Here is a 21582-nt window from a genome sequence, read left to right as displayed (position 1 = left end):
CGCCCTGGTGTAACAGAAGAGAAAGATAGCTGTTAACACAAGCTAAGCAACAGAAAGACAGATTAGGGCAAAATACCTATAATCTGAGATAGAGGTGAAGTCCTGATGTATCATCGGCTTCAGGGTGTCAAGATTACCAGCCATGGGAGTCATGTATGAAGTCAGAACAAATGGTGTCGAGAACGACAAGCTGTAATAATTCAGTCTGAACTCTTCACGGTAGGAGAGTGCACTGCAAGTAGAGAGAACAAACTGCAAAGCAATGGTTACAGGTAGGTAGAATGTTCTTCATTCACTCCTTAGATGCATTTACTAACCTGTTGAACTTCATTTTAGGTCACATTTTGCATAGTGACTATATGTGTGAGTGTCACAAAGAGGCTGTGTATTAGAAATAGAGATTTATATTTTTGTATAGCTCCATTGATTCTTTCTTCCTCAGACATTTTAGCCTAAAGCCACTAGTTTATATGGCTCGAGGCTCTCGCCTGCAAATCTCAGAGTTTTATTGTCGTGAAGTAAGGTTAGTTTCCCTCATGCCATCACTATTGACATGTCTCCTCTCTCTCTCTCTTACAGACGGGCCTTCCAGCTCTTCTACAAGGAGTTTGTGGAGTACACCTGTCCCACAGAAGACATCTACCTAGAGTAGGCGGTGGACAGACGGCAGGGGTGCTCGGCTCCTGTCCATGTACATACTGTGTAATGTGTTCTAGTGGCTGGCTGTGCATGGACAGAGCTGCTTGTAAAGCGAAGAGAAGCTAAGATGGGCTAAGAAGGCCTGGGCAAGAAAGGTTAGAGAAAGGGGAGCAGAGAGCAGCCCCCATTGGATTGACCTCAGCAGGCATGGTTCTTGGCCTCACTGCAGCGGTCCTCCCTGAGAGCTGTGTGGGGTCATGTGTGCGCACATTGAGGGGCGCGGTCTTTTGTGGCTGCGCACATGCTGACCAGTGGGGGTGACCGTATGAGTGGAAGCATTGGCGTCTCTGGAGGACGGTCATCTGGAGATCTACCGGTACATCTGATGTAAAATATTTTCCTGAATCTACTTTGCTGGACACCATGTCCATATCATCTGACAGTCTCCGTGCTGCGGCCGTGGTGGGCCTTATACACTGGAGGTGCTCTTACCGCCACGGCTGTGGCATGGGATTTTTACTCTAAAGGCAGCCTCGGCGCTGCCGTCGTGGCCTGACCTGTATAGACTCAAGGTGATCTCACCATTTCAGCCATGGCCTGTACATAGCCACATACTTTTTCCCAGGATTGCCCATGTGGCCTGGATTGTATACAATAAAGGAGGCCTCAGTACTATGAGTGGCGCCTGTATATAAGCGCCTGTATATACTGCTGTCATTGTCAGCGCTCTGCCTGTGCCCGGCGTTGTACACACTAAGCATCCAGTGCTGTATCTGTGACCTCGATTGTATACAACTCACGCAGCCGACACTGTGTCCGGCTCCTGTATCCACTGATGGCGTTGTCAGTGATGTAGTCACGGTCTAAACTAGTGCACGCGGAAGGTGGTCTTACGACAGTGGCCAGGGCTGTCTGGGATCCTACTGGTCTCAGTAATGCAACTAAGTTTCTTAGGAGAGAAAGTCTTGGGGACAGTGCCGTCCTTGTGCATATGAAGTAAGTACTGGGAAGAGAGCTGTAATGGTGAGAGTGTTGACCTGGGAGAGAGCTGTAATGGTGAGAGTGTTGACCTGGGAGAGAGCTGTAATGGTGAGAGTGTTGACCTGGGAGAGAGCTGTACTGGGGCCAGAGCTGGGAAGAGGGATGCTATGGCACGAAGGCGTTACTGGGGGAGACCTCTAAAGGGGAGCTGCTGAATCAAAGTTTCATTGAAGTGAGGGTTGCATTGGGGCATTTGTGTTGGTTGAGAGCTTTGCGGGGTGTTTTGCCCATGGGAGAGGGCTTTACTGCTGATACTGGGGATAAAGGTTTGCTGTGGAGTGGGGGTGCTTGGAGTGCTGTACTGGACAGACATGCAGTGTGACATAAGAGAATTACTGTGAGGAATGATGTTGCCTGAGGAGTGGTCTGCCGCTGAAGAGGGTGAGTGCTAAGTGAATGCAGCACGGCGAAGGCTGAGGGCATCGGAGGGAAAACAGCACAAGATGTGCTGCTGGAGAAATGGAAGGACAGGGTCAGGGGAGCGGTCTGAGCGTATGGAAAGACTCCGTGTCTGTGCAACACACCTAGGGGGCATATAGCACAAGCACCAGTCTCTCAAGCTGGCAAATGCACCCCTTACCCCACCGGATCCTTCCTTCCTGGACCCTGGAAGAGAGCAAAGCACAATTTTTACTCCTAGGGAGGGTGAGGACCTCACCCGAGTGTCCACAGTCCATCCAGACCCACAAAAATCCCAAGCAACCACAGTAAAACCACTGTGCCTGCACAAGGAGGAGACCGCAGTCAAAGGCCCAACATACAGGTGATATGTTGGTGCCGCATCCTGCCCTATGCTGCCTAGAGGGGGCTTCTGCAAATGACACCCCAGTGTTCGGTATGCGCAGCCAAGAAACAGGCAGAGCCTTGCAGGTGTACCCCCCATTGCACACGGAGATGCACGAATAGGTGCTTCCATGCCATGGGTGGTGGCAACTTAAATGAGATGCCGCATATGGGGCAGCACCATTGTAACCAATCCGCTTCCACCAGATCCTTGTGACAGATGTTTGGGTGAGTAGGACCACACACATTGTTGGGTTAAGAGATGCTGCTGTGAAGCTCTTTGGCCAGAATTGGTGGCATGGACCATATCATATGAGAAAATAGAACTGATGGCTGATCAGTGAGGAGACACTCAACTGGCATCAATAGGATGGCATTGTAAGGACTACTTTAACTCCCCCCACAGGCCTGGATTGTAAGGGGGTTGCATATTTACACACAACCGGCCCTAGTGAACTGGATTGTAATAAACTGTTTAACAACTAGCCCCATAGGATTGAATTGTAGGACATTGCATTTTAAACTTAAATTTGAAATGTTTGTTTATGAGAGAGAATTGAATTTCAAATTCCTCTATAAGGTAAGGATGACGCTTTTATTTAGGAGGAAGCAGGTGTTGTAACAAGGGAGCAGCATAGGAGTGAAAGTAACTTTCACCAGCATTCACTAGAAGCCCCATTGAAACCCTACCACCAATCTTGTGGGGCAGAGTGATGGCGATAGTATCACGGGAAACGCGCGGATCCTTCAGTGATGTAAACACAAACAGTTCTAATATCAATGTTTACTACTCAGAAAGAGGAGGGTGATGCATCTATTTGCCTCACTAAATGCTGGAAGAAAATGTCAAATTATGGTTTATATAAGACTGACCCAAATGTATGTTAAAAAATGCAATTTTTGTATCTAAAACTACGAAATAACATAATGTATTGGAGTACATTTACTCTCACTAATGTGGCGTTACCCGCACACATAAAATTGAAAAGACAACTGTGCTGTATTGGACTCACAGCTGATCACAGGCACAAAGAGAAGGTCATAATGTTGAAATCAGCAATCTGAAGCAAAGGTCCAGTGAAATGCTTACCTCAGTTTCTGTTCTAAGGTAAATTCCTGTCTACCCCACCCTCTCTTTCTTGGGAAAGGGCGGGAGGCAAGTGTAATCCCTCGTCTCCTTTGTGAACGAGAGAAGTGTGTTTTTGTTGCATTGATAAAGAATGAGTGGTAATTGTAGTGAAGGACCCTTCTGCAGCGTTGCCGATCACAGCATCAGAACTCTGCTAATGTATAATATGTGCCAGTGCGGGTGTGTCATTAAAAGCTGAAATCAATGACTTAATGGTCCGTGATGCCCACCTAAATGCGACATAATTGCTGTCATGTGAAAATACACAACCTTTACTTACCATCGCTAACCATAGATCATGACGTATGCGCCTCGGAATCTTTGGCGGTTTGTGTATATTTGAGTCCCATATAGCACAATAATGATCTGAATACATATAAAGACCACTTGAGGCTCTGCGGCCCAGCAGTAAGAGTATCAGATGATGAAGAGGTGCTTGGCATGTCAAGAAGTGCTTTAGAAGGCAAGGCCGCAGTCCCTATCGTCAACGTCAACGGACTGCGTAGAAGAACCTGAACGGAAACCCATTCTTTCCTTTCAGCCTCCTCTCTCATTGCATCCTGACTGTAAGACCAATTCATCTGCACCCCCACTCTGATCAGAGACGCCCTGGAGAGGGGTGTACATGTTATCTGGGAATGATGGGAAGTGCTGTTTAATAAAAGAGTATAAAACTAACTTCATCTCATGCAGCATCTTTGTCCTGTGCCGTTATTTCTTTTATGGTTCACTCTGGAAATGTATTTATGAACTGATAACAAATCCAGTTGCAGATGTGCATAAGTTTCTACAAGTAAAGATCCCACAGAGATATGTCTGATCTCAACATACTTCCTCACCCTACAGCATTCTCTGTCAATTAGCCATCACTCAGGTACAACACTCACGCCATAATACATGTGCCATACTGGCTCGCAGACTCAGATATAGGGTTAGAGAGAAATGATCTCTCAATTAATATTTATATTAAAGTTTTGGCTCGTAGGCAATAGGGATTCTTGCGGAAGGGCGTATTTGAATGTGAGCTTCAACATTGTTAATCCAAGAGAGGTTGTGAGAAAAAAGTTAGAACTGTTGCAGATAAAAAAAACATCCAGTGGGTAGACAAATATGAGTAATAAATAAGAGTCATTATTATTATTTAGAATACTACAATTTACACTTCTGTATACTATCCTGCTTACAAGTGACATGGCCAAGGTACTCAACTTATGCACATAGAACCATGCATTCTCTCATTGCAATTTATTTTTCCATAGGTATACTTAAAACATTAAAATAGTATTGCGTTTGTGATATTTTCATATACATCAAAACTTCCAGACGACAACATCTGATCTAAATTATTGAGAATGGTGACGCAAGACCATAATACATTCTTAGAAATTTGAACACGGCTAGCAAAACAAAAGTAATTGACTTTCATTTTGCCTTCAAGTTAGTTGGACAAGAGGCTGTCTTTAAATCGAAAGTAGAGTAAAGTGACTGATTTCACCTCCTTTACCTTCCCTCAATGTGGCTTCTCACAAATCTTTTGGTGAAGACATAACATTCAACTTTGATTGAGATTTTGTAATTTGATAGATAACCTTTATTCTCCATTTTTCTTTTTGACTACAACAATTTGTGATAACCTGTAGATTGACATCTTATTGTGTAACTTACACGTCTAGCCTTGGACAGAAATAGGTACTTTTCAGGCTCAATAATTAACATAGCAGTATCTGCCAACAAAAAGACAAAAAGTTTACTCTTAAAGCATTTCTGAACTGGAGACTGTATTTCTGTAATACTTTATGAGGAGCACAGGGCAAACCAAGAAAGGAGCAAAAGCAGGAAACCCTGGAGCTTCTTATGAAAGCCCAGGTAGCTGAGTGCACCAATCACCTAGCAGGAAGAAGAGTTGTGGAGAGGAGATTAGGAGTCCCTGAAATAGTTTGGGTATTTTGAAAAATTTCAATAGATTTTTCAAACACTTTGCATTCAAAGAAAACAGCAGTTCATATTACAATGACTGCTAGTATCATCATTAGCACTATGATTCAGATTGCTTAATTTTATGACCTAATGGAAGGGCCAAACCTTTGTGCCAGCCAAGGTTCGACATTGTGCACATAGAGAGGAGATACCCAGATGGGTGTGACTAATGACATTTCCAGAGCTAGAAGTGCAGCTCTGATCAGTCAGGTAAAAAACATAGCCAAATAGGTTTATTGATTTACAGCTTTTCGGTTCAAATTTGTTCTTATTGTTGCTTTACAAAGTTAGTACAAGTCAATAGCTTAAGCGAGATATCACCTAAATCCGCTCCTAATATAGCAAATTTTATGTTATGTTAAGAGGATTTATAAAGCATGCGGATACCTGAGGGTGTCTTGGCGCAAACTGAACCTCATCATGCTGAAGATGGCGCATTTAGTTTTTAATCTCCTATCTAAATGCGAGAAGTGATGGGATGGCTCTGATGTGGGCCAGAAGGCTATTCCAAAGTTTAGTTGACCTGAATATGAAGCTCCTACCTCCCCAGTTAGCCTTCCTGATTCTGGGGATCACTAGGGCATTGGAACTTGCAGAATGCAGGGGTCTGTTAGGAATGTACCATCAGAAGGCATGCCTCAGAAATTCTGGTCCTGTATCGTAGAGACAGACCTTTGTATGCAAGGCAGAGGACTTTGAATTTTACCCAGCTGCGGATCGGAAGCCAATGTAGCTTTCATAGTCCGGGGCAGATAGAATGGAATTCCGGGAGATTCAGAATCATTCTAGCTGTGGTGTTCTGCAACTGAAGTTTACTGCCATGCTTTTCTTCCAGATTCATATAGAGGCTATTACAATAATCCAACTTTGAGAGAACTAAAGCAGTAATCATGTTTTTCCTGGTATTGTCCAGGATATAAGGTAAACATTTTCATATCATTCTGAGGGTATGATAGGATGAGGATACCACTGATGAGACTTGGGCTTCGAGATTGAGTTTGTCATGTATGATACCCCCAAATGTTTGGCTTTGGAGACAGGGATTGGTGGGGGCAGCAAGACTGACCACCAGGTTGGGGACCAGGGAAGAGAGAGGTTCCCAAATAAAATCACCTCTGTTTTCCCTGAGTTGAGCTTTAAGGAGTGCTTTCTCAACCAGAGGCTGGCTGCTTTGATACATTCTGGACATTTTTGAGGTCCAGACGGATCGCTGTTAGAGACTGCGACTACCAATTGGGTGTCATCACCATAGGTGGTGAGATCCAGATTAAAGCTCTTGATAAATGGGGCCAACTTAGATAGATAGAGATTAAAAAGAGTTGGGCTCAGCGAGGATCCCTGTGGGACCTCACATGGCAGAGAGAAGGGTGTTAACTCAAATTTGCCTAGAGCTAGGGTTTGTCTCCTATTAGAAAAAAAGAAGGTGAGCAAGGAAAGGGCCTTATCCTTGATCCCTATCTCCTCTAAACGGCGAATCAAGGTCTTATGGTCCACCGTACCAAAAGCAGCCGATGGGTCAAGGAGAATAAGGGAAGCAGATGCCCCTCTGTCTAGAGGCATCCTTACCTCTTCCGTTTCTTTGACCAGGGCAGTTTCTGTACTGTGACCTGGTCTGTACCCAAACTGCATCACGTCTAGGAGATGATTATTCTGGATAAATTTACATAGTTCTGTGCTCGTGATTTTTTTCAATAAGTTTAGAGGGGGGGGGGGGGGGACATGATACAGGCCAATAGTTATTGGGGTCAGTAGAGCTGAGATTCGGCTTTATATAAAAGGGAGGATGAAGGCTTGTTTCCAAACCGAAGGAAACACACCTGTTGAAAACATTATGGTAAAGATATCGGACAGATTAGTTGCGATTACCTCTGGTCCTACTTTGAGTATCTTGGGGGGGCAGTGGTCATAAGGGGACCCTGATTTAGCTCCCATAAGACGAGCGCCCACTTGACCTGGGAAGGTGGCAGTAAATTCTGCGAATGCGATATCTGCTCCCTGAGAGGTGTGTCCCTTGAATTATGAAATTTTAAATGGATCCCAACCCCCGCTTGTCCTTCACCATCCTCCCCCCTCGGACACTCAACACATAAGACCGTTAGTGATGACAGCATGCATATAGGAGATTATAAAGATGAGACTCCACCTTGTGGTGTAGATGCTGGTTCAGTCAAACGGAGCAATCTGAGATACCTAGAACAGGTCAGTTCCATAATCTCCTGAGAAAGGAGTGAAATGAAAGGCTTCCAGATTTCTCTGTAAGAGTCACCCTGTGCAGTTAGAGTCAAAAGGAGCTTCTTCATCCCCAGCAAATGCCGCATACGGTGAAGCCAACCCTGGCGAGTCGGCACCCTATCAGTTCCCCAATTTGCCGTAATCGTCTGATGTGCCACCCCCAATGCTAGACCCATTTGTCGGCCCCTGTGAGATTTAAGTGGAAATGTAAATATATTGGGAAGACCTAGAATAATGTATGCTGGAAATCTAGGCAATTGAGTTTGTAAATATGTATCAATGTCATTTAAAATCTCGCTCTAGGGGGGCGTGGCCAAGATGGCAGCGAAGTAACAGTTCCTTTGCAGAGCTCCGCTCGCCGTGGCCGATCTACAGCTTCAATCAGCCTCACCGGCACTCGGAGGGTCGGGGGTAGTGATCCGGAACGACCGCGTGGAGAACGAACCCGTTCTCGGCACCCGAGTGGCACTGCTGGAGACTAACAGCAGTGGAGCCGTGGAGCAGCATGCAGAGGGCCCCGCCCTGAGAGGAGGATCTCTGGGCCTGGACTGCACATAGAAACAACGGGCCACCTTTCGGGGCCTCGGAAAAGATCCGACTGTGGGAGATAAGCAGCCTTAAGCTCTTAGTACATACCTGGGAGCGGCTGCATACGAGGGCGGCCGTTCTTTGCAACTCAGCCCTTGTTGGGCCCCACGGAGGGGGCAGGAAAACCAAGAGATGAACACCCACCTGTAGATCCTAAGCGCCAGAGGCAGGATTCAAGGCCTGAGGGGACTGCAGCCTTAAGTGGTAGATAAAGCCATGCACTAGACACACACAGGCAGCCCACGTGGTGTAGATGGTAGATGCCGAAACAAGATTTTACCCAGGAGGTAGGCCGGGGCAATCAGTGTCTGAAGGCCGTGGGAGGCTGTTGTAGTGAAGACCCCGGGACCACAGCATTGCAAGGGGATGCCTCTCGCAGACAATATAAGGGGCTTTAAATAAACTGACTTTTGGCTGTACATAATCACAGCAGAACGCCCCCAACATTACGGATGCCCCTCACCTTTGAGCAGAACGACCATACAGCAAGAACCAAGCCCATCACAGAGGGCAAGTGATTGAGAACTGTACACCTCTGACCCTATCCCGCGGGACAGTGAACTGTGGCCATGCAATTCCAGTTCTACTAAAGGGCAAACAGACGGCTTGCGACCCATCCACATTGCCAGTCAGCGGCCTTGACCTACACCGACGGCTGGGAGGAGGTGCCCTGGACCCGTTGAACTATGCCCCCCAGGATGACGTAATCAAAGACCTCCTAAAAAACCCTGGAGCTAGGAAACCAGAAGGGAATGACCAGTTGCCAACTCCCCCTCAAGAGAAATATACGGACCAGCTAGGCGCAAACGCGGAGGAACCGATCACACAGCAATTTTTGGAACGATTATTTGGTACCCTATGGGAAGATTTCCCAGGGCTACGGCAGGGTGTGGCCTCGGATATAAAACAGGTTCAGACAGAGATACTGGAACTGGATGACTGCGTAGACTACTTGGAGAGGTCTGGCGACCGTAGAGAGGTGGAGTTAACCAAGCGCACACGAGAACTACTGGCACTCAGAGACTGCAATGAAGAACTCTCTCTCCGCCTTGAGGATCTTGAAAATAGGTCGTGGCAGTCTATCATCCGCATCAAGGGAGTGCCACTTCAGGCAGATGCTGGGAAATTTGAGGAGTGGGTGATTCTCCTCTTCCGTCATGTTGCACTGACACTGAGCGACAAAGAAATTACCTTAGATCGCACCCACCGAGTAGGAAGGCCAGCCGCAAGCCCAGGCCAACCGCAAGACTTTCTTACTTGTCTCCACTCCTACAGGCAGAAAGAAGCCGTTATGAACGCAACCCGAAACAAGACGACTATATCTTTTGAGGGCCTTCAGGTGGGCATATATCAATGAAGGAAGTTACCTGTTTAAGGTCACCCGGGTCACTAATGACCACCTCTCAGCCTTCCATACCAAATGAAGAGTCTATCACACAGTAGAGAATACAAACCAATACCTGTTTAGTCAAAGTACACTCAGAGCAGAGCCATGTCTGCCCAGTCGCTAGGAGTGCTGCAGAGGGACTGACATCAGCAAGCATAAAGGTACATTATGTACATTTCAGGACCAATGAAGGAACGCCCACAATGGAATTTTCCAAGCAGATGCAGCATAACAGTGAAGTACAAAGAGTAAGTTTCAATTCTGAGGCCGGGCACACATTATCTACTATTCCAGGTCGTTCTGCCTGTCCCCGCCACTAGACAAGTGGGAGAAGGCCTCTATCTAGTAAGAAAGGTATGCACTAATAAGAACAGTGTATTCATTAGTGAAACAAAACTCCACCTTGGAGAAGTGAAACTCAGTGGAGACCTTTTCTCAGAAATGATAAAGGATTAGTTTTGATCGTGATTCAAAATGGCACCTCAATAGAAAATGGTGCAGCGAATGCTAACTCACATAGGATAATGCATAAAGGAAATCATTTCTATTCTAACACCTAGACCTCTCACCCCTCACTCTGCAGCGAAGCAAAGCTTTGAAACCGTCCACCGCCTACCTCAGAGAGAAAGGAATCCGCTACCGCTGGGGTGACCCATTTGATTTGACATCGTCTGGAACAAAGAGACACATGCGGTACCGTCCCTAAAAGAAGCACATGGAGCATTGGAGGTCAACTTTGAAGAAGGGAAGTACCTGGAACACCACTCCAGGGAGGAGGAGACCTCTGAGACGCTGAAACTGGGAAGATGAAGTGGGACCAGGAAGGGAAAACACCTATGACCCTCTGAGCTGGAAAGCCAGAAGGAACGAGAATCCATCCTCCGGCAGCTGCAAAAGCGAGACGGTGGGGGGAGGCATCTAGAGACTGAGTCTTGAATCCGCACAACTCTCTCCCTGTCAAACCGCTGCGGGTCGCCACAGATCAGCCCCGGGGGGGAATGTGAAGCAGCCCTTGTGGGCGCAGCTCACCTTTACCAGGATGCGGATTGACTGCCAGCCATATGGACCCACACACTACGGTGTCACTGATGCCGATCCGAGGGCGGTATTCTTGTTGTTAACGTTTACTTTGTTTCACTGTCTTCTGGACTCCCTCTTTCTCTCTACATTTCCATGCACACTAGAGGCACCTCCCCTACTGACCGAGACTGGAGGCTAGTTCGATAGTCCGGTGATTCTGGAAGGGTCATACTTGAGAGAACTACAGATACACAGGGGGAGGTCAAGAGAGTCAGATTGGAACTGCTCCCTGGTGGGTGCACTTCCTGGTTACCCTGGTAGCGCTGGCGATTATGGGGAGACTCAACATAGGACCTTGCACAATGGGGGCCACCTCCGAGGCCTCTACGGGTTTCTCTCTTATCGATATGTGCTTCATCTGGTTCTCATGGAAGGGGGGCAACGGTGACATCCTCTTGTCCAGCTGACAGATGCTGCCTTTCTCCCCTGTCACTGAATGTGGAATGGTAGGCACATGTCCCTCCATGTAACTGATCTCGACACACCCCAAAGCTACAACTGAACCTTCTCCCATGTCACCCCTTAAGGTTGTGATCTTGAGTTTTAATGTCCAGGGCCGGAACTCACCCATCAACAGACGCGCGCTCCTTGCACTGCTGAGGGACACTAGGTGCGACATCTACCTCCTACAGGAGACGCACCTGATGCGCGTTGAATGGAAACATCTCTGGTCTAAATGGCTCGACCCACAATATTTCTCCTCAATGATCGGGAAGAGGGCAGGAGTGGCCATTTTCTTAGCAGCACACTTCCCTGGGAATGTACTAGATGTACACGCAGAGATACCTGGGAGAATGATTGCACTGCGGGTGGCAATGGGGGGGTCAACACACCTATACTCTCACATCTGTATACAGTCCAAATGACCACCATTCTCGAATACCCAGACGAGGACCTTATGATAGGGCGCCATTTCAATATAGTACCCGATCCCCAACTGGACAGATCTACACAAAGGGTGGGACACTCTGGATCGCTTTCGGATTCTATGAAACAGAAGCTAAAAGAAATTGGTTTTGTGGACGCCTGGAGGCTACAATATCCCACTGCTCAGGAATACACTTTTTTTCAGCAGCATGCATAGACCTCTTCGTGACATCCCCATGCGTCACACGAGATACACAGGAGGCTGAGATAGGAATGTTGGCCCTTTCAGACCACTTCCTGATTACCCTTGTGCTGCAGCTGTCTGGGGAACACACACGTCAGAGAGCATGGACACTAAATCACAAACTACTCACATATGACACAAACATTACAGAGATTCAGGAAGCTATACAAACCTAACTATTAATGATGATGGCTCTGTTCCTGCCACCCCTGCTTTGGGATACACTGAAGGCGGTTCTAAGGGGACACGTTTTTGGCTATAGCAGCTAGACTGTATAAGGAGAGAAGAGACAAAAGGGAACTCCTGGAGACACAAACCAGGGAATTGGAAGGGGTGCATCGACGCACAGGTTCGGTCCAAACCAGGCATCAACTCAACACTGCGCGGTAGCAACTGAAAGCCCTAGATTATGACCCGGCGAAATATGCCTTCTTACGCACTAAACAGCACTATTGTGAAGGGGGGCATAAAGTTGGCAAGCTCTTGGCGCACCATCTCAGAACCCAGACAATTGCGCGCCACATTGCAGAGATCAAAGGTTCCCAAGGGGATATGCTTCGAACAGATAGTGCTCTTGCTACTGAATTCAAGACATTTTAAACTACCCTTGGACTCTGTGGCGGCCGAGGCATACGTGACCCAGGTACCAGTGACTTCTCTACTTGCCTCAGAAGCAACTAAATTAGATGCAGATATCCGCCCAGACGAAGTCCTACGAGCTATACAGGAACTGGCCTTAGGCAAAATGCCCGGGCAAGATGGCTTTTCAACCAAGTTTTACAAAACCTTTGCCCGTAACCTCACCCCTTTGCTTACGCATCTCTTTAACTCGTTCAGTGCTATGGGGACCCTGGACCCTACTATGTACATGGCAGCTGTGGTAGCGATCCCTACTGTTGGACTTGGCCCTTTTTCCCTCATTTTTTTCGTTTTTGTAGTGTTAAGGGGCAGGTGCTCCCTTCACCCAAGATGGCTGCCACAGGCCCCTGCTACTGCAGAGTGGCCTGTCATAGTAGCACCCTAGCTGCCAGGAGCTGGCTGGAACCCCACAACAATGTTGCGACACCAGCCCGCCTTTTTTGTCCTATACCTAGAGTGGGGAAGCTCCTGGAATGTGCTGGAACCTTCTGGAAGAAGGGTGGGGTTTTACTTTTGCCGCCTTGGGAGGTGGTCACCTGACCTAGGGCTACTTAACAGAGGGAGGGAACTTTTTCTAGTTAGTTGGGGTAAAGCAGACCTGGGGAACCCACGCAGGAGTTTTAGGCGGTAGGGCCTAGACAGGGACTTATGCCTCTGAAGGTGACAGGGTTTAGGCACTGCCCTTTAAGTGAGTGAGGGATCCTGTACTACCCACTGATCTGGCCCAGCGATAGGGAGACCCCGGAATGACCTGCCAAGCCTGACTAGGAGGGAACTAGTCACCAACTCACCCCCCCCCCCCAAGGAACAGAACTTTTAAGGGCGCGAGAACCAACTGCGCCACCAAGACTGCGAAACATAAGACTGAAGTAAATTGCTGAAACTACCGCTGGACATTACTGCTGAAAGTGCAGTGGAAGCTACTGCTGAAACAAGCTGAGAAGTACTGCTGGAGTGCTGGGGGATCAACCAGGTACTAGCGCTGTGACCCCTGCGCTCCCCGACCTTGCCTGGGATCCCCCTAGTTAGTCCTGTGCCAGGCGCTGGTCGCCGAAGTCGCCGCTTAATTTCAGCCCCCCCCCCTGCCTGGGGAATTCGAGGCGCACTCACCGCTGCGGCCCGGGGCCGGGTAACTGCCCGCCTGTCGCCACCGGGGCCCGCGGAGAAGCCCGGGGCCCCGTCGCTGCCGTCGCAGCCGAGGTATCGTGGCCCGAGGGCAGAGAAGGCAGCCGAGAAGCAGCGAAGGCCGCGTAGGCCTGAGGCCCCGCACTAGCATCACCTGACGGGGGCGGACTGCCAAGCGCCGCCCCCGCCGTAACCCCATTGGCCGATTGGGCCGCGCCCCCGCAGACCGCACTGCCATTGGCGGCTGCGGGCGCGACCCCAGAAGCGAAACAGGAATTCCCCGGTGAGGCCAGCGGAGCTCCCCAGTCACTTCTGACCCGACCGGGAGCCCCGCGCTTTGTCCCCCGCTCCCCGCACCACTCGACTTGGCGGGAGAAGCCCGTGAACAAGGCCCTCGGCCCGGAGATCGCCGGGTGGCCTCGACGTCAGCTGGAGGTCCCTCGCCGGGGAGAGCGCTGCAGCGCGAAGCCCAGAGGAGGAGGAGGTCCCCTCCCACCAGAGAACCCGTCGCCAGGGCCGCGTGCAGGCCGAAGCTCAAGGTAACCCCTGGGGGAGGCGGGCGGAAGGCCGTGAGGAGGCCCAGAGTTCGCCCCTCCCCCTGGGGAGAGTCCGCAATTAGGCCCAGTGAACCACGGCCCTCCCCGGATCCGGGATTTCCCTCACAGACGCCCCTCGCCCTCTGAAGGGCTTTAGGAGAAGATACTTTGGGGCCCAAGGCCCCCGCCCTAGACTGAGCGCCCCGCTTGCTGCCCGATGTACTTGCCAGTAGCGCTGTGTGTCCCTACGCCATACTAGGCCCTGGACAGCACTACCAGAGACTGCTACATGCTGCGCAATGTTAGGTGCCATGTTTTAGGGGCAGCACTAGGTCTTAGAGCCTGGTTCACTGTGCTTTCAAAGTGCTAAATTGCAGTGCCCTGTTTATGCAACCTGATTTTTAGGCGCTATAAGTTGTTGTGCACAGCATTGTATCCCTAGAACCTGATGTTTTCTGGTAGTCCGGTGGGGTCAGGTTAAAGTTTAATGAGTTGCCTTTGAACTGAAATGCCTCTGCATGTATAATGATACTGCCAGTGAGAATCTAATGAATTGCATTTGAACTAGATAAACTTGATTGATTTTTAAGTGAACCTACTGTGTGGTGTCAATTATTGTGTGCGCTTTCTGCTTCAGGGGATGTGTGTGCTGTATGGTTGCTTCACACGTAAGCCTTCGGGTGCCCAACCGCTCGAGTCACGCTACGCCTTTAGGGCCCGGTGACCCCAGGTCTTACATTGTTGGCGAGCGGTGGGATAAGGACCTGTGACCATACAGCACCCTCCAGTGAAGCGGAGGGCGCCGCAATTAGACGCCTTTTGTGGTTAGGCTCTTCAACTGTTGATTACTGCATGGAGTGAATTCCACTGTCCAGACTGAGGGTGTAGAATCCCAGTAGCCGGAAACTGTCCCCCACATCCTAGGATTTTTTTTTTTTCCTCTTCTTCCTTAGTATCTAGGTCCCCACCTGTCACGATGGAGTTCCGGTTAGCTGACCTCGAGGGGTACACTGTGAGGCAACTGAGGGAATTCGGGCAGGAGATGGGGGTGCCTGGGGTGCGGAAGGTCAAAGGACCGGAACTCCGCACCGCCTTAAGGGCATGGGTAGAAGCCCACCCAGAGGGAAGAGGGGATGAGGGACAGGAGGCGCAGGATGCCCCTCAGGAGGAGAGCGCGCAGGAGGTACTAGACCTGATCAATGGGGATGTGTCCGAAAAGGGGCCACCAGGGAGACGTTCTGGGGCCAGCAGTAGGGCAGGGTCCAGGAGAAGCGCATCTCCAGAGGAATATGAGGACAGGAGGGAGGAGAGGCGGTTGAAGTGGGAGCTAGCCAAGTTAGAGCAGGAAAGAGAAAACAAGAGATGGGCAATGGAGGAAAAGAGGATGGCGCACGAGCTCCGGCTGAAGGAGTTGGAGCTGCGTGCCCTCCAGATGAATGTGTCCAGTGAGGACACTGGTGGCAGCATACCGGAAGCTCCACAGGAGCTAGAATTTTATTTACCCCAGGATGACATCACCAGGGTGTCTAAGGAGGCATTGGTGGGTGACCCCGAAGGGGGTGGTGCAGGGATCTCCCAACCCAGCGAGGTGGGAGAAGTGGCAGATAGCCCAGTTAGGTCCCAGGGAGAGAGGGTTCAATCAATCAATCAATCATGGAACTTATATCGCGCACTACTCACCCGTAAGGGTCTCAAGGCGCTTGGGGAAGGGGGTCTGCTACTGCTCGAACAGCCAGGCCTTGAGCTGTTTCCTGAAGGCCAGGTGGTCCTGGGTCATCCGCAGGTGGACGGGTAGGGAGTTCCAAGTCTTAGCTGCCAGGTAGGAGAATGACCTTCCTCCAGCGGTGGCTCTCTGGATGCGAGGGACGACGGCGAGGGCGAGGTTAGCGGAACGTAGCCGGCGGGTGGGCGTGTAGAAGGTGAGGCGGCTGTTGAGGTACCCTGGGCCTAGGTCGTGGAGGGACTTGTGTGCGTGGGTGAGGAGTCTGAACGTGATCCTCTTGTTGACCGGGAGCCAGTGCAGGTCTCTCAGGTGGCACGAGATGTGGCTGCGTCGGGGGACGTCCAGGATGAGTCGGGCGGAGGCGTTCTGAATTCGCTGAAGTCTTTTCTGAAGCTTGGCCGTAGTACCGGCGTAGAGGGTGTTTCCGTAGTCTAGTCTGCTGGTGACGAGAGCGTGGGTGACCGTCTTCCTGGTCTCGGTTGGGATCCATCGGAAGATCTTTCGGAGCATGCGGAGGTTGTGGAAGCAGGCTGAGGAGACGGCGTTGACTTGTCTGGTCATCGATAGGGAGGAGTCCAGTATGACGCCCAAGTTGCGTGCGTGGTCCGTCGGTTCAGGTGCGGTGCCTAGTGCCGGGGGCCACCAGGAGTCGTCCCATGCGGAGGGTGATGGTCCCAGGATGAGGACTTCTGTCTTGTCCGTGTTCAGTTTCAGGCGGCTGATGTTCATCCATTCAGCGACGTCTGTCATCCCTTCGTGCAGGCTGGCTTTGGCGGTGTCGGGGTCTCTGGTGAGGGAGAGAATTAGCTGGGTGTCATCGGCGTAGGAAATGATGTTGAGGTTGTGTTTGCGTGCGATGGCAGCGAGGGGTTTCATGTAGATGTTGAAGAGAGTGGGGCTGAGCGACGATCCTTGCGGGACGCCGCAGATGACTTCGGTGGCCTCGGAGCGGAACGGAGGGAGGCGTACTCTCTGTGTTCTGCCTGAGAGGTATGAGATGATCCATTCCAGAGCCTTCCCTTGGATGCCGGTGTCGTTGAGGCGTTGGACTAGTGTGCGGTGGCAGACAGTGTCAAATGCTGCGGAGAGGTCTAGGAGGATGAGTGCCGCTGTTTCGCCGTTGTCGAGCAGGGCTCGGATGTCGTCGGTGGCTGCGATGAGGGCGGTCTCGGTGCTGTGGTTGGCTCTGAATCCGGACTGTGATGGGTCGAGGGATCCGTTCGTCTCGAGGAAGGCGGCCAGTTGCTTGTTGACGACCTTCTCGATGACTTTGGCGGGGAAAGGAAGGAGCGAGATGGGGCGGAAGTTCTTGAGGTCGGTCGGGTCCGCTGTTGGTTTCTTCAGCAGAGCGCTGAGTTCGGCGTGCTTCCAGCTCTCCGGGAAAGTTGCTGTGTTGAAGGAGGTGTTGATGATGTCTCGGAGGTGGGGTGCGATGGTAGAGGCTGCCTTGTTGAAAACATGATGGGGGCACGGGTCGGTCGGAGATCCGGAGTGGATGGTGTTCATCATGCGTGACGTGTCTTCGGGGGTCACCTCGGTCCATGTCTGGAGGGTGGCGGCGGGGTGCGAAGGTACGGCCGATGGGTGCGGGGGTGAAATGTCGAAGCTGTTGTGGATGTTGGCGATCTTGCGGTGGAAGTACGAGGCGAGGGAGTCGCAGAGGTCCTGTGAGGGAGTGATGTCGTTGTTGCCGGTGCTGGGGTTGGAGAACTCCTTGACGATGTTGAAGAGCTCCTTGCTGTCGTGGGCGTTCTTGTCCAGTCGTTCCCGCAGAGATTTCTTCTTGGTGGTGCGGATGAGCTGGTGATGTCTGCGAGTGGCGAGTTTCAGTGCTGTTCTGTTGTCGGCGGTCTTGTTGAGGAGCCAGGCCTTCTCGAGGGTGCGGCAGGCCTTCTTGGAGTCCTTAAGTTCGTCGGTGAACCAGGGGGCCTTCTTGCTTCTGGGCCTGGTGAGGGGGTTCTTCAGTGGCGCGAGGTCGTCGGCACAGGAGGTCAGCCACTGCGTGAGGTCGAGGGCAGCTGTGTTAGGGTCCGTGGTCCTGACAGGTGGGCTCTGGCTGAGGGAGGTGGCGAGCTGGTCGGCGGTGATCTTGCTCCAGTTTCTGTGGGGAGCCTGCTTCGGGTGATGGTGGACCGTGTTCTTTCTGAAGCTGAAATGGACGCAGCTGTGGTCGGTCCAGTGAAGTCCGGTGGAGTGGCTGAAGGTGACGTGCTTGCTGGACGAGAAGAGTGGGTCGAGCGTGTGGCCGGCGAAGTGGGTGGGGGTGTTGACCAGTTGCTGAAGTCCGAGGTTGGCGAGGTTATCCAGCAGGGCGGTGGTGTTGCGGTCATTGTTGTTCTCCAGGTGGAAGTTGAGGTCCCCGAGGAGGATGTAGTCGGCGGAGGGGAGGGCGTGAGGGCTGATGAAGTCGGCGATGTCTTCGCAGAACTGTGCGCGTGGTCCCGGGGGTCTGTAGATGAGGGTGCCTCTGAGGGTAATCTTGGGGTCGGTGTGGATCTGGAAGTGCAGGTATTCGGCGGCGTTGAATACGTCGATGGAGTCAGTCGAGATGCGAATGGTGCTCTTGTGTACGATGGCGATGCCTCCTCCGGTCTGGTTGACGCGATCCTTCCTGATGATCTTGTAGCCGTCCGGGATGGCAATGGCGATGTCGGGGGCTGAAGAGTCGTTCATCCAGGTTTCCGTGAGGAAGGCGACGTCTGGAGATGCAGTGTCGAGGAGGTTCCAGAGTTCCACGGCGTGTCTGTGGACGGAGCGGGTGTTGAGCAGGATGCACTTGAGGTGGTTGCTGTTGTCCGTCTTGGTGGGCGTGGTGCTTGTTTGGAGGCAGGAGAAGTTGCAGGATCTGCAGGCGAAGGGTCCATGGGTGCGTTGCGGGGACGCTCGGTAGCATCCGGTGGCTCGGGCGGTTTTGAGTGCGATGAGCGTAGCGAAGTCGTAGGTCCTGCGGGGGGGCTGGCGGGCGCGGGGACCAGGGGGTCTGGCGCTGGGCGCGGTCCAGGCGCGGACGGGCGCAGACGGGCTTACCTTTGGCGCACCTTCGGCGCTCAGTCGGCGCTCCCGCTGCGCGCGTCCGCTGCGCGGTCGCTGAGGGGGCGTCATAAATAAGGAGCCGGGAGGGAGGGTCAGCGGGAGGCGGGAGCGGGGTGGCCAATGGGCAGGGAGGGGGGGCGGGACAGAAGGAGGAGGCGGGAGTGGGAGTGTGCGCCTGGGGCAGCGGCGCCGAGAAAACGGCGGGAAAATCGGCGGGAAGCGACGGAGCCCAAGGAGTGACCAGGTAAGTGGCGGTGGTCAGCGGGCGTGGGGAGTGAAGGTAGCGGCGTGGGTGGCGACCAGGAAGCAGCAGGCGGTACCTGGGAGGCGGCGGAGGCGAGATGCAGGCAGCGGCGTCAGGTAGGTGGTCAGCGGAGGCAGGTAGGTAGCAGCAGTGGGAGGGAGCGTCCGTCTGTGCAGGCACAGGGGGTCGCACTGACCAGCACGCGGGGTCCCCTTAAATAAGGAGCCGGGAGGGAGGGTCAGCGGGAGGCGGGAGCGGGGTGGCCAATGGGCAGGGAGGGGGGGCGGGACAGAAGGAGGAGGCGGGAGTGGGAGTGTGCGCCTGGGGCAGCGGCGCCGAGAAAACGGCGGGAAAATCGGCGGGAAGCGACGGAGCCCAAGGAGTGACCAGGTAAGTGGCGGTGGTCAGCGGGCGTGGGGAGTGAAGGTAGCGGCGTGGGTGGCGACCAGGAAGCAGCAGGCGGTACCTGGGAGGCGGCGGAGGCGAGATGCAGGCAGCGGCGTCAGGTAGGTGGTCAGCGGAGGCAGGTAGGTAGCAGCAGTGGGAGGGAGCGTCCGTCTGTGCAGGCACAGGGGGTCGCACTGACCAGCACGCGGGGTCCCCTTAAATAAGGAGCCGGGAGGGAGGGTCAGCGGGAGGCGGGAGCGGGGTGGCCAATGGGCAGGGAGGGGGGGCGGGACAGAAGGAGGAGGCGGGAGTGGGAGTGTGCGCCTGGGGCAGCGGCGCCGAGAAAACGGCGGGAAAATCGGCGGGAAGCGACGGAGCCCAAGGAGTGACCAGGTAAGTGGCGGTGGTCAGCGGGCGTGGGGAGTGAAGGTAGCGGCGTGGGTGGCGACCAGGAAGCAGCAGGCGGTACCTGGGAGGCGGCGGAGGCGAGATGCAGGCAGCGGCGTCAGGTAGGTGGTCAGCGGAGGCAGGAAGGTAGCAGCAGTGGGAGGGAGCGTCCGTCTGTGCAGGCACAGGGGGTCGCACTGACCAGCACGCGGGGTCCCCTTAAATAAGGAGCCGGGAGGGAGGGTCAGCGGGAGGCGGGAGCGGGGTGGCCAATGGGCAGGGAGGGGGGGCGGGACAGAAGGAGGAGGCGGGAGTGGGAGTGTGCGCCTGGGGCAGCGGCGCCGAGAAAACGGCGGGAAAATCGGCGGGAAGCGACGGAGCCCAAGGAGTGACCAGGTAAGTGGCGGTGGTCAGCGGGCGTGGGGAGTGAAGGTAGCGGCGTGGGTGGCGACCAGGAAGCAGCAGGCGGTACCTGGGAGGCGGCGGAGGCGAGATGCAGGCAGCGGCGTCAGGTAGGTAGGGCCTCACGACCTATCCATAGGAAGGCGTGAGACGGGGAGGTGTCCCGAGGTGCCCCAACCGCAGTCTCAGGGCCTGGAGAGTTCCGCAAGGGAGCCCCAGGTTGGGAGCCTAGGCTGTCCCGATGTGCCGCCCGAGGAAAGGGAGCCCCTAGTGTCAGGAGGACCCAGGGCGACTGTAACCAGCGAGCCTGAGGTTCTGGGGTTGGCCCAGTTGCAGGATTTAGATCCTGGGCTGGGGTGCCAGGCTCAGGGGTTGCCTGACCTGGCGGGTGGGGCCTCTGTTAACAGGGTCCCCCCGAAATTGACTTCCAGGGGTACTTTTCCCATCAGGAGGGTGCTGAGATCTGGAAGGGGGTGCAGAGGGAGGAAGGTCTCGCCTCGGGCACCGGCTCAGCCTAAGGGTTTAGACCCTAGGTTGAGAAAGCAGTTGAAGGGTCAAGGCCCTGTACTGAGGAGACAGTGGTGGTCTGAGGGTGCCTCGCAGGGTAGGGTGAGGAACCCCAGAAGGAGAGTTAGGGGGAGGAGAGCCTCGCCCCTGAAGGCTGGTCAGCCTAAGGGTGTGGACCCTAGGTGGAAGGACCAGAGGCAGTTTAGGACTGCAAGGAAGAGTAGGAGAGTGGCCATCGGGCACTACAGGCCTGGGGCTACTGCCCCCCACTCTGCGAGACCACGAGGGCCAGAGACATCTGCATGGCCCAGGGGCCGGTCCTGGCCACAACTAGCTAGGGAGCCCCAGTGGGGTGGTTTCGTTGGTCCAGGAAGGATTGAGAGGGAACCATCGGGTTCCAGAGCGGAGGAGAACCGGCGGGTGCTCCTACCGTTGCGGGCCTGCGTCCACCTTTTCTCGCCCCAAGCAGGGAAGACCATCAAGGCATTGATCGGTCTACCCTGGCTTTCGGCTGGGGGGGACGTATGTTGGACTTGGCCCTTTTTCCCTCATTTTTTTCGTTTTTGTAGTGTTAAGGGGCAGGTGCTCCCTTCACCCAAGATGGCTGCCACAGGCCCCTGCTACTGCAGAGT

At 52.9% G+C, this 21582-nt stretch overlaps 1 protein-coding gene across 4 annotated transcripts in view; it reads left to right on the top strand.

Annotated features, from left to right (window-relative positions):
• Positions 1–4269, top strand: part of MAPK8IP1 (mitogen-activated protein kinase 8 interacting protein 1) — a 529695-nt gene extending 525426 nt beyond the window's left edge. For all 4 annotated transcript variants that reach the window (XM_085646705.1, XM_085646706.1, XM_085646708.1 and 1 more), the window contains one exon: positions 580–4269. In XM_085646705.1, the coding sequence (XP_085502831.1) occupies positions 580–652 (73 nt within the window). In that variant the 3' untranslated portion in view covers positions 653–4269. The remainder of the gene's footprint in view (positions 1–579) is intronic.
• The last annotated feature ends 17313 nt before the right edge of the window (positions 4270–21582 follow it).

Source organism: Triturus cristatus, chromosome 3_1, assembly GCF_964204655.1.
Source record: "Triturus cristatus chromosome 3_1, aTriCri1.1, whole genome shotgun sequence".
NCBI classification, from domain to species: Eukaryota; Metazoa; Chordata; class Amphibia; order Caudata; family Salamandridae; genus Triturus; species Triturus cristatus.
This window is presented reverse-complemented; position numbering and strand designations above follow the sequence as displayed.